Here is a 13,773-nt window from a genome sequence, read left to right as displayed (position 1 = left end):
ATACCCATCCAGATGCCTTTTAAATGTTGTAATTGTACCAGCCTCCACCACTTCCTCTGGCAGCTCATTCCATACACGCACCACCCTCTGCATGAAAAAGTTGCTCCTTTGCAGATGGGGTACTGGGCTAATAGATGGGGTACTGGGCTAATGGTCGGATACTTGGTAGTGTGGATGAGCAGAGGGATCTTGGTGTCCATGTACACAGATCTCTGAAAGTTGCCACCCAGGTAAATAGTGCGGTGAGGAAGGCATATGGCGTACTGGCTTTTATTGGTAGAGGAATTGAGTTCTGGAGTACTGAGGTCATGTTGCAGTTTTATAAGACTCTGGTGCAGCCTCATCTGGAGTATTGTGTGCAGTTTTGGTCGCCATACTATAGGAAGGATGTGGTGGCACTGGAACGGGTGCAGAGGAGGTTTACCAGGATGTTGCCTGGTATGGTAGGAAGATCGTATGAGGAAAGGCTGAGGCACTTGGGGCTGTTTTCATTGGAGAAAAGAAGGTTTAGGGTGACTTGATAGAAGTGTACAAGATGATTAGGGGTTTAGATAGGGTTGACCATGAGAATCTTTTTCCACGTGTGGAGTCAGCTATTACGAGGGGGCATAGCTTTAAATTAAGGGGTGGTAGGTATAGGACAGATGTTAGGGGTAGATTCTTTACTCAGCGAGTTGTGAGTTCATGGAATGCCCTGCCAGTAGCAGTGGTGGACTCCCTCTTTATGGGCATTTAAACGGGCATTGGATAGCCATATGGAGGATAGTGGGCTAGTGTAGGTTAGGTGGGCTTGGATCGGCGCAACATCGAGGGCCAAAGGGCCTGTACTGCGCTGTATTTTTCTATGTTCTATAACTAGACAGGGTAAATGCAGGAAGGATGTTCTCGATGACTAGGGAGTCCAAACCCAAGCATCACCGTTTCAGAGTATGGGGGTGGGCCATTTAACACTGAGACAGCGTGAGATTCTTTCACCCAGAGTGGTAAGCCTGAGGAATTCTCTGCTACAGAAACTGGTTGAGACCTAAAACATTGAACGTATTTAAGAAGATGTTAGATATAGTTCTTAGGATAAAAGGGAACAAAGGGTATTGTGAGAAAGCAGAATAGGGTACTGAATTAGATAATCAGCTATGATCATAATGAATTGACGGGCCAAATGTCCTAATCCTCCTATTTTCTGCTCTGTTTCCTATGTTTTTACAAACAAAGATCTTGTTTTCCTCAACATAGGGTGATGAGAGACAGCACAAAAGGAATACCAGTTGTGTAATGAATGGATTCCAAGTTTTAGTCTCTGTTCAGTGTTGAATTAGTTAATCTCTCCCAGACAGATCCGATCCAACAGTTTGCTTTAGTGTCATCCTAGCTGGGGAACAGAAGGGATAGGTTTCCTGTATCTATGCATTATCCTGGATGGATAGTGGGTAAAATAAAATGAACCAGCTCTGATGTATTAAATAACTTGATAATGCTGATTTCCCAGATTCAGATGTGAATTTGAAGCCTTCAGGGTGTCAAGTAAAATGTCTAGAATGAGGAGAAGAATCCTATGCTGAACGTTACTGAAGCAAACGTATGATTTATTTGCAGGAATGATGCAAAAACTGTGAATGTCATTACGACAGCTTGCTTCTCAAAAGTGACCAAGGTAAGAGAGAATTAATAATTGTGAACTGCCATATAGTAGGACAATTTGCCCCTGGGTATTCAGAAAAATTGAGCTATATGCTTGATTTAGTAATTAAATGAAAGCAGTAGTTATTTACTGATTTTGATTTTTTCCAAAACTATTATGAATCCACCAGAAGCAGTAGTAATTTTATATAACCGTATTGCACAGAATTTGGTGCATGAGGTGAAAGGATATTTCATTTGATTTACTGACCCATGTACCTACATACCCTGAAAAGCTTTGTTTCCGAGCAGTCCCCACTATCAATGTCCTAGTGGGTTGCCATTGAACAGAAAGTGAACTGGAATAGCCACATAAACACAGTAACTACAAGAGCAGACCACGGCTAGAAATCCTGTAGCGAGTAACTTATCTCCTGACTCACCAAAGCCTGACCACCATCTACAAAGAGCAGGTCAGAAGTGTGATGGAAGGCTTCCTAATTGCCAAGAGCTCCAACAAAACTCAAGAAGCTTTAGGACAAAGCAGTTTGCTTGATTGGCATCACATCCACAAGCATTCTCTCCCTCAAACACTGATGCTTAGTACCAAAATTGCGTACCATCTATAAGATGCACTGCAGAAATTCACAAAGACTCCTTAGACAGAAGGTCAAAAGGAGCAGCTACATGGGAATGCAGCTATCTTCAAGTTCCCCTCCGAGCTATATGGCATCCTGACTTAGAAATATATAACCTTTCCTTCTGTTACTCTGGGTCAAACTCCTTGAACTCCCTCCCTAACAGCATTGTTAGTGTTCCTACACTAAATATGGACTGCAGTGGTTCAAGAAGGCAGCTCACCAACACCACCTTCAGCAACTCGAAACAGGCAATAAATGCTGGACCAGTCAGCTATGTCCACATCTTATGAATAGCTAAGAGGAATGCCTTTTGAAGTTGATGCTTTCCTTATGTATTATGGTCTAATGTTAGTTGAGCAATGATCATTGAGAATATTCATGCTTCTGTGTAAGTCCAAGTAGCCTGTATGCAAACACAGACTACGTTTTTTGGGAGTTGAAATCAATCTTTTAAAAAGTCCACAGGTTTTAAGTGCAGCAATACATTTTCAACAATGTTCAATTTCATTACTGGTAATAAAGTCATTTTTTGTAGTGTGCTGGAATCCTAATTCCTGTCAACTTTGTTTATTTGTTTCAGTTATATTAGATTCTTGCTAGTTGGCTAATGCTTTTCCTTTTCTCCACAGTTTTAACTATATTAATACCTACAGTTGTTTAATGTTTCTTGATTCTTTTTATTTTTCTGAATCTTAAATAACCTTCTTTCTATTATGTTTTATTTCCAAATTGTGTGTTTGATTCATTTTCCAGTAACATCCTTTCAGCTTGTCCTCCTCCTTTACTTAGATTTCACACTCAAATACTTGATCATCTCAAGTGTACATGTTCCCAACTATGAACAGTGACCCATTTCATAAAAGACAATGGATATAAGTTGTGAACGTCACAGTTTTATATTTCCTGTTGCTGTCTTCACTTTGTTATACAAAAGACTTCTATTTCTAAACATTTAGATTTTAGTTGGAGCTCTGAAATTCTTTCTGGGCAAAGATGAAGACGAGAAGAATGAGAGCGATTCAGAATCAGAGGTAAGTTTGAAAAGATTGCTTTTGAAATAGAGGTAAGTTGAGCACATTTTTTCAGAATGGTTGGAAGTGGTAGGGTTCTAGACTGGAGCTGCTTCTGATCAATATGTACGCAAACAATTTGAATATAGAATGACAAAGACTGGTGCTCTAATGTGCAAACAATGCTAAAATAAAGACAGAGCTAATAATTCTGAAAGAACAGAAGAATTTGAAGGTTCAGAATCAAAATACACTGGAAGCAATATATTTTTAAAAGAACTGTATTGGGTTTTATGCCAAAAGGTTTTGTAAATGCAAATTGTGAAGTTATGATTAATTCTCATAAGACCGTGGTGTGAAGTGTTGGAGATGTATATTGATCGTGACTCTATACTGTCAGGGTAATATTGAGTTAATACTGAATACAGAACAGATTCATTAAAATGCTGCCTGGCATGACGAATTAAAAACATGAGGAAAGACTTGACAAACTGGAGTTCTTTGCCTTGGAGCAAAAGACTGAAGGAATGGATGCAAAAGCAAAACACTGGATGCTGGAAAGCCTAAAATATAAAACAGAAATGCTGGACGTAGTAGGTTTAAGGGCATATAAAGATGTTAGATGGAAGAGACTTGGGTCAGAGAGCAGGAAAACATTTCTACAACAAGAAGAGTGAGACATTATCAGAGCTGGAGATACTAGCAGAGGCTATGCCAGCATTTATAAATAAATGGTTGAGGATAAAGGGAATAACTCGATAAGAGAATAGAACAAATACATGGGATTAGCACTATTGCACAAATGGATAATAAACATGAATATGCTCTGATTTGACTGGACAACTACCTGTTATATATTAGATTTTTTTAATGTAAATCCGTTTAAAAGTAAGAAGTAACTGCTTTCCTGTCGTCAATTTCTTTGTAGGATGAAGGTCCAACAACACGAGATATAGCCATAAAATATTCCACAGCAAAGAAAACTACAAAAAACAAAAAGAAACTGGAAAAGGCTATGAAAGTCCTAAAAGTAAGCAATTCATTTCATCAGTGAACTTTAGCTGTTGAATGATAATCAGTATGGAGGTTATTAATTCAGTTGGTTAAAATTAGTGTGTTACATGAAGTAGGAGGAAGAGGGTAATTTAGAGAATAAGTGAGAGATGCCCACACCAGTAACACTGGGGTGTCTGAAGAGAAATCAGCAGTATCTCTAATAAGTTATTCCCTCCGATGTATGACAATTCTAAGTTTTTACATAAGAAAGGAATGAATTGAATTGAGATTAAGTACATTAAGATAAGATGTGCTGTGATCTAGTGACAGGCTTTCACTTGTGGAAATTGTATTTAGTACCCGTGCTTTGTGTTTTCTGGCATTAAAGGTGACTTGCATGAAATGAGGTTAGTTAGTCTCAATCTATTTCTGGCTCGCTTTCTTTCATTAAACTGTTCATAATTCAGTGCAAGATGATATTAAATTGGTAGCCATATTCAAATATGTCAGAAGTATGGAAAACAAAGGATGGCTTCTCTTCTTTAAAAAAACCCTCAGTGCTGTAATACTGTCTTGAGTTTGATAGTAGTGGAGAATTAGCTAAGGAAATTGACAGCTTAATACAGACATAGGCTATCTCGTGGGCATTTTAGGTTTACTTATTCTACAGTCCTATATTTGAATAAGGAAAACCTTGTAAATTCAAAGAAGGAAAGGAAAATAAGCTTCAAAAATGCAGTCTTTTGTTTTGGGCTCCTTTCTAAGGCTAACTGTCTTGATTTTAGGCTTGCTACTGACAATGTTTCTGTTTCTAGCCATAATGATTTAAATGCATTTTTAAATTATTTTATTACAGAAACATAAAAGGAAGAATAAGGCAGAAGTATTTAATTTTTCAGCTATTCATCTGATTCATGATCCGCAAGGTGAGAGATAAGCTTTACTTTGATTTAATGTGAACGTTTCTGACAAACTTAACCATTTCCGTTAAGATTCAGTCTTACCATTTGTCCTTTTGTCACTTCTGAAATAATTGCCACTGTAATTATGATGCAGTTGAAATGGCCAGTGATTATTGTTAGTGTATCGTCTCGGTAATCATTATTATATTTGCCTCATAATTGTAATTAATGAATATTGAGAGGCCTGTTTGACTATGTGGAACATTATTCATTGTTCTCGATCGTGCCCACACTGATGACATTGTGGTCAGAGTCATCAGGTAACAACTATACTTAATAACAATAGCTGGTTTGATCTTCCTAAATCCAGGAGCTTGTATGAGAAACTATATTGTCCTTATTGTTGCCTTAACGGAGCTCTGAGATTTTCTGAGTTTATTCAATTCGTAAAAGAGACATTACTTCATATTCATCAAGCTTCTGTAATTTCATTTGTTTCCTGGGATTTTAACTGTTTATTGACATGCAGAGGCTTAATAGATTTTTATACAGGGGTAAGCTCTTAGACTCAACAAGTTTTTCCCCTTTCCATCACATAGGCAATAATTTTCCTGAAATACATACTACAATTTCAATCATCATTGTCAGATCATCGATGACTCAAATATTTACCTCATAACGTTTATACTTCTAAATTTGGAACTTGTTAGATGCTAATGTAGTTAATTATCGACTGTCCATTGAATAAGTTGAGGAGACCATTCAAGCTGTTGGCAGTAATATTACTTAAGCTTTAGAATAGAATTAATATTCTTTATATTAATATTCTGACTGAATAGCATTCTCTTGTATGAAATTAATGAATGTGGAAACTTTGTCCAGTTATTTGGATCTATGATATGGAAACCATTCTATAGCTGTTCTTTGTTGGTCAAAATTGACTTTAACCTGTATCACTGATGATGTAATGACTTACTTTTACTTTGCCACAGGTTTTGCAGAAAAACTTTTCAAACAGTTAGAAGATTCTAAGGAAAGATTCGAAGTTAAGATGATGTTGATGGATCTGGTATCAAGATTAATTGGCATTCATGAGGTGATTTTTAAAAAAAATCCATTTTAAACAAACTTTTACTTTAATCTTTGGCAATGCAGTTCAAATTATATACGCATTATGAAGCTCATTGAGGTTCAATGGTGTACTCTAATGAAATATGCACCATCCAACCCTTTTAAGCTCCTGAATAATCTGTCCTTTCATTCTTATAAACATCAATGAGTGCAGGCCCAAACTATTCAACCTCTCCTTACAAGACAATCATTCTATACGCTGGATCAACCTAGTGAACATCAGTATATTTTGCTAAAACTGAATGGGGTTTGACTAGTGCCTTGTATAGTTTTACCAAAGCTTCCCAATTTTTATACTCTGTTCCTGTTGTATTTGTCTTCCCTATTAGCTCCTGAATGTGTACGGTAGCTTTTTGTGAATTATCGATGAAGACTCCCAACTCTGTCTGTGCTGAAGCTGTCTTTTTCCATTTAAATAATATTTAGTTCCTGTATTCTTTTCTTCAAAGAACATAAGAGATTAGAGGATCTACAGTGTGGAAACAGACCATTCGGCCCAACAAGTCCACAACGACCCTCCCAAGAGTGACCCACTCACACCCATTTCCCTCTGACTAATGCACTTAACACTACAAGCAATTTATCATGGCCAATTCAACTGCAGTAAAGGGCGCTAATCGCTCTTCCTGAGAAGGATGATTACTGCAGTCCTGGCTATTAGCACTTTGTATTGAGTTAGCAATTCTATCAAAGATGTAGGCTGGACCCAAACACTTCAGTGGGCAGTATACGCTACTCATGTGTATTCACTCCCACACCCGCCTTAAACTAATCATCTAGGTTGTGAGTGCATTGTGCTGGCATTCTGGTGGCCCCAGGCAGTGTCTGTGTTTGCTGTGCTGTACATGTTGTGGTCGGCAGCCATCTTGTGTATCAAGTGGCCAATAAATGCCTCAGCGGCCATCTTGTGTGACCATGTGCCTGATGTTATCCTGTCCCACTTCATACTTCGAATTACAGATCTCCCACCACCACCCCCCAAACCCCTGCCCCTCTCGGCTGTCTGCCTCCTATTACTTAGCCAATCCTCTATCCATACTAATATACAGCCTCCAATTCTTAATTAGTAGGCGAACATGTACCTTATCAGGCATCTTCTAAAATCCAAATACATCACATCCACTGCTTTACTTTTATCTACCTTGCTGTTTACCTCCTCAAAGAATTCTAGTAAATTTGCCAAGCATGATTTCCCCTTTGTGAGGCATGTTAGTTCTGCTTGATCATATTACTTATTTTCAAATTACCGTACTTTTGTCACCTTTATAGTACATTCCAATAGTTTCCCAATAACTGACCTATAGTTATTTTCTTTTTGTCTCCTTCCTTTTTCTAGTAAAGGTATTGCATTCAGTTTTCCAGTCCTCTCGGAATTTTCCAGAATGTAATGATGCTTGGAAGCTTGCTACCATTGTAGCGACTATCTTTGTAGCTTCTTATTTTAATGTCTTCAGGTACATCTCCAAGTCCAGAAAACCTGTCGGCCTTTAACCCCGTTAATTTCCCGAACACTCATTCTCCAGTGTTAGGTTTGGTATTTATTTTCTCTCCTCCTTTTGGCCCTTGTGCTATTAGTGTCTTTTATTGTGAAGACTGATGCAGAGTATGACAGAATTCCTCTGCCAGTTCTTGGTTCCTATTATTTTCCTAGGCCCGTTTTTGAAGAGGCCTATACTAACTTTGGTTTTTCTCTTCCTTTTTATATATTTTAAGAAGCTGTTGCTGCCTCGATATTACTTGCAAGTTTACCCTCAAAATGTTCTTCCTCTTTAGTTTGTTTCCAGTTGTCTTTTGTTGATTTTCAATTTTCCCAATCCTATGGCTTACCATTAATCGTTGCCACATTGTATGTTTTATTCTTTCAACTTGTTGCCATCCTTAACTTCTTTGATTAACCATGGCTGTCTTATCTACTTGCTAGAATTCTTCTTGGTATATACCTTTACTGTGAGTCATGAACTATTTTCTTAAAAGTCTGCTATTTTCTCCTCAACCGTCTTTGCAGTTGAACTCTTTTCCCAATTCACTGCATTCCATGCTAAAATAGATTCATAAACTATACAAGCCACGAGTCAGTCTCTATAGCTGTGCTAAATTCCTCTTCATCTGTGTCTTAAATAATTGACCCATTATTCAGAGTTTATGACGGAGATCAGGGAGAATTTTGTCTCTCAGAGGATGTTGAATCTGTGGAATAGTTTATCACTGAGAGCTGTCAAAGTTATTAGGTCATTAAATATATTAAAAGCTGAGATAAACAGATTTTTAATCAATAGAGGAATCAAAAGTTATGGAGCTAAGGCTGGAAAACAGAGTTGAGGATTATCATTCCTGATGAAGGGCTTTTGCCTGAAACGTCGATTTTCCTGCTCCTCAGGTACTGCCTGACCTGTGCTTTTCCAGCACCACTCTAATCTAGATTCTTGAGGATTATCAGATCAACCATGATCTCACTGAATAATGGAGAAGCTTCAATGGCCTTCCTCTACTCCTACATCTTATGGTCTTAAGGATAGTGCCAATTTGTGAGGCATAAAGAAAGTTAAATTTTAGTTGGATGCGTCCTGTAGGCCCCTCCATACCTAACTTGCATAAAACTTAAAATAATATGTTAGATTATGCCGGGTGATGTAGCAGATTGTTTAAAAATGAGTTGCATTTATGGTCAATCAATCTCTTAACATACCAAAGTGATTTTACAACAAAACTTGTGGTGCTATATATTGCTGTTCCCATTATATCATTCAAGTAACATTCTGATATCATATGCAAAGTCAGCTCTTTGAAGTTATTTTGCAGTATTGATATATGATGCTATATGATAGCTCATGAAATTTAAGGTAGAGGAACTGAAATTTTTCTGAAATCTGAATCATGAAGTCATAAGACAGTTCTTTTTTTCTAATTTCTGTGCTTTACCATTGACAGGTTTAAAAAAGTTATGTAGTACCTTACTGGTTGCTCTGGAATTAGTTTAGTTGCCTCTTAGTTTCTATAGTCCTTCCCAAAGGCAGTAAACTCAAGAACATATTATTCAACATGTGGGACTTTTTTTTAATACAAATTAATTGCTATACACCAAAAGGATAGATAGTCCACTATTTTGCTTAGCTGTGAATCTTGGCAGATCATCAATTGTGAGAAGCATCATGGTTGAACCTTGGACATATCAACCAGTGATCACACAAATACTGAGCAATACAGTTACAAAGATACTTAAACATTGCTTAGAGGATTTAAGGTTTGAAGAATTATGCAAAAGATATTTAATTTTTCTTTTTGGATATTCCTGGAGTGTTTTTTTCTAAAAGCAGTCATTAAAAGTTCACTGTGGACTTTGGATTCTTCTAATACAAGACTTCCTGGAAATCACAAGACTGACTATGACGACTTATTTTGTTGCAGTCCCTGTTGGGGTTGGTTTTTGAACAGTTACAGCCTTTGACCCAGAGACAGTGATGAATGGTGATATATTTCCAAGTCAGGATAGTGAGTGGCTTGGAGGGAAACTTGCAAATGGTGTTGTTCCCCTGTATCTGCTGCCCTTGTCCTTCTATATGGAAGTTGTCGTGAGTTTGGAAGGTCCTTTCTGAGGATCTTTGGTGAAATTCTATAGTGTATCCTATAGATATCATACCCTGCTGCTGCTGCTGCTGCTGCATGTCAGTAGTGGATGTGGTGTCAATCAAATGGCTTCTATGTCCTGGATGGTGTTGAGCTACTTCAGTGTTGTTGGAGCTGCAGTCATGATGGCAAGTGGGGTGTATTCCATCACACTCTTAACTTGTGCCTTCTAGGTGATGGACAGGCTTTGGGGAGCCAGGAGGTGAGTTACTTGCTCCATTATTCTTGGCCCTTGACCTAAGTACATAAGAACTAGGAGCAGGAGTAGGCCGTCTGGCCCTTCGAGCCTGCTCTGCCATTCAATAAGATCATGACTGATCTTTTTGTGGACTCAGATCCACTTACCCGTGCTCTCACCATATCCATTGATTCCTTTATTGTTCAAACAAAATCTGTCTTAACTACTTCACTGGGCAAGACATTCTGTGGCATTACAACCCTCTGGGTAGGCATGATTTGGAGATGCCGGTGTTGGACTGGAGTGTACAAAGTTAAAAATCACACCACACCAGGTTACAGTCTAACAGGTTTAATTGGAAGCACTAGCTTTCGGAGCGCTGCTCCTTCATCAGGTGGTTGTGGAGTTTAAGATTGTAAGACACAAAATTTATAGCAAAAGTTTACAATGTGATGTAACTGAAATTATATATTGAAAAAGACCAGGATTGTTGGTTAGTTCTGTCATCTTTTAGAATGACCATGTTGGTTTCAGTTCTTTCACATGTAAATTGCAAAGTTTTTTTTAAGAAGTTACATATTCTAGTGAACTTTAACAACTGGGCGGCACAGTGGTTAGCAATTCCCGCCTCAGACGACTGACTGTGTGGAGTTTGCACATTCTCCCCGTGTCTGCGTGGGTTTTCTCCGGGTGCTCCGGTTTCCTTCCACAGTCCAAAAATGTGCAGGTTAGGTGAATTGGCCGTGCTAAATTGCCCGTAGTGTTACGTGAAGGGGTAAATGTAGGGGAATGGGTCTGGGTGGGTTGCGCTTCAGCGGGTTGGTGTGGACTTGTTGGGCCAAAGGGCCTGTTTCCACACTAATCTAGTAATCTAATCTAAAAAAACTGGTGTCATGTTGACTCAGATAATGTATTGAAGATGTAAGCAGCCCTGTGTGAGACTGCCTGTGCCACAATAGTCAGATTGATTCTAATCCAAAAAAACGGATTTACATAATCTTCCATGGATTCATGCAGCTTTTGAGCAAAGTAAAATATAATTCTGCAAGTGCAACTTCACCCCACAAACACTTAAATATAAGTGTGTATCGGGGGAATGGGGGAGTGGGGGGTAGGCGTTATGAGTGTCTGTGAGAGAGTGAGAGTGTAAAAGGGTATAAGTCTATGACAAAAACACCTTCAATACTGACATGACACCAATTGTTAAAGTTCACTTGAGAATGTGACTTTTAAAAAGAAGTTTTGCAATTTACATATGAAAGAACTGAAACCAACATGGTCATTCTAAAAGATGAGAGAATTAACAAACAATCCAGGTCTTTTTCAATATACAATTTCAGTTACATCACACTGTAAACATTTGCTATAAATTCTGTGTCTTAAAATCTTATTCTCCACAACCACCTGATGTAGGAGCAGCACTCCAAAAGATAGTGTTTCCAAATTAACCTGCTCGACTACAACGTGGTGTTGTGTGATTTTTAACTTTGTAAAGCCTCTGGGTGAAGACGTTCCTTCTCAATTCCGTCCTAAATCTGCTTCCCCTAATCTTGAGGCTATGCGCTCTTGTCCTAGTTTCACCTGCCAATGGAAACATCCTCTCTACTTCTATCTTATTGATTCCCTTCATCATGCTTTATGTTTCTATAAGATCCCCCCCCCCTCAATCTTCTGAATTCCATTGAATATAATCCTAGTCTACTCAGTCTCTCCTCATAAGCCAACCCCCTCAACACTGGAATCAACCTAGTGAACATCCTCTGCACCTCCTCCAGTGTCAGTACATCCTTTCTCAATTAAGGAGATCAAAACTGCACACAATACTCCAGGTGTAGCCTCACCAGCACCCTCTACAGCTGCAACATAACCTCCCTGCTTTTAAACTCAAGCCCTTTAGCAGTGAAGGACAAAATTCCATTTGCCTTCCTATACCTGCAGACCAACCTTCTGTGATTCATGCAGAAGGAAATCCAGGTCCCTCTGCATAGCAGCATGTTGCAACATTTTACCATTCCTTTTTGCTGTTACTCCAACCAAAATGGATGACTTCACATCTATTACCATTGTATTCCATCTGCCAGATCTTTGCTCACTCACTCAAAGTATCTACATTCCTCTGCAAAGTTTCACAGTCCTCTGCACGCTTTGTCGCTCATCTTAGTGTCATCAGTAAACGTTGACACATTGCACATGGTCCCCAACTCCAAATTATCTAAATAAATTGTGAATAATTGTAGCCCCAACACCAATCCCTGAGGCACATGACTAGTCACTGATTGCCAGCCAGAATAGCACTCATTAATCCCCACTCTTTGCTTCTTGTTAGTCTTCCTATCTTCTAACCATGCTAATACTTTACCCATAACATTATGCATCCTTATCTTACGCAGCAGCCTCTTGTGCGGCACCTGGTCGAAGGCCTTTTGGAAATCTAGGTGCACCACATCCACTGGGTCCCCGTTGTCCACAGTGCTCATAATGTCTTTGTAGATTTCCAAAAGATTAGTTAAGCATGACTTGCCCTTCATGAACGCATGCTGTGTCTACCCAAGGGGGCAATTTTAACGAGATGTTTTGCTATTTCTTCTTTGATAATAAACTCAAGCATCTTCTCTTTCCCCCCCCCCCCCCCACAGAAGTTAAGCTAACCAGTCTATAATTCCCCATCTTTTGTCTACCACCCTTTTTAAACAGTGGTGTCACATTTGCTGTTTTCCAATCTGCTGGGACTGACCCAGAAACCAGCAAATTTTGGAAAATTAATATCAGTGCGCTTGCTATTTCTCCCGCCATCTCTTTTAATAATCTGGGATGCATTCCATCAGGGCCAGGAGATATGTCTATCCTTAGCTCCATTAGCTTGCCCAAAACTACCTCTTCCACAATAATGATTGTTTCCATGTCCTCACCTGCCTTTGTCTCTTTGTCAATTACTGGCATGTTAATAGTATCCTCCACTGTGAAGGCCAATACAAAATACCAGTTCAGTGCCTTGGCTATTTCATTCTATCCCATAACTAAATGCCCCTTCTCATCCTCAAGACCTACTCTTGTAGCCACTGTGTTTATGTGGCAAGTCCAGTTGAGTTTCTAGTTAGTGCTAACTCCTAGGATGTTGATAGTAGCTGACCAGAATTGATCAGGGACCTCAAAGTGAAGGAGCCTTTGGGAAGTAGTAACCATAATACAATAAGCTTCAATCTGCAATTTGAGAGGGAAGTGACAATATTTCTGTTGAATAAAGGAAATTATGGAGCTATGAGGGAGGAGCTGGCCAAAGTTCATTCGTGCAATACCTTAGCAGGGATGACAGTGGAGGAACAATGGTGGATATTTCTGTGTATAATGCAGAAGATGCAGGATCAGTTCATACCAAAAAGGAAGAAAGATCCGAGGAGGAAGCATGGGATGCCGTGGCTGACGAGGGAAGTTAAGAAAAATATAAAGTTAAAAGAGAAGAAGTATAACATAGCAAAGATGAGTGGGAAAACGGAGGACTGGGAAGCTTTTAAAGAGCAACAGAGGATTACTAAGAAGGAAATACGCAGAGAAAAAAATGGGGTACGAAGGTAAACTGGCCAGAAATATAAAGGAGGATAGTAAAAGCTTTTTTAGGTATGTGAAAGGCAAAAAAATGGTTAAGACTAAAATTGGGCCCTTGAAGACAGAAACAG

The 13,773-nt window shown here is 38.9% G+C and overlaps 1 protein-coding gene across 1 annotated transcript in view; it reads left to right on the top strand.

Moving 5' to 3' along the window:
* The window catches only part of sdad1 (SDA1 domain containing 1), a 66,186-nt gene that overhangs the window by 27,145 nt on the left and 25,268 nt on the right, over nucleotides 1-13,773 (top strand). The window contains exons 6-10 of the mRNA XM_043695696.1: nucleotides 1,594-1,651; nucleotides 3,215-3,289; nucleotides 4,197-4,298; nucleotides 5,121-5,190; nucleotides 6,159-6,262. Coding sequence (XP_043551631.1) covers nucleotides 1,594-1,651; nucleotides 3,215-3,289; nucleotides 4,197-4,298; nucleotides 5,121-5,190; nucleotides 6,159-6,262 — 409 coding nt within the window. The remainder of the gene's footprint in view (nucleotides 1-1,593; nucleotides 1,652-3,214; nucleotides 3,290-4,196; nucleotides 4,299-5,120; nucleotides 5,191-6,158; nucleotides 6,263-13,773) is intronic.

Source organism: Chiloscyllium plagiosum, chromosome 1, assembly GCF_004010195.1.
Source record: "Chiloscyllium plagiosum isolate BGI_BamShark_2017 chromosome 1, ASM401019v2, whole genome shotgun sequence".
Classification (NCBI taxonomy): domain Eukaryota; kingdom Metazoa; phylum Chordata; class Chondrichthyes; order Orectolobiformes; family Hemiscylliidae; genus Chiloscyllium; species Chiloscyllium plagiosum.
The sequence above is the reverse complement of the archived record's forward strand: the minus strand, read 5'-3'. Positions and strand labels throughout refer to the sequence as shown.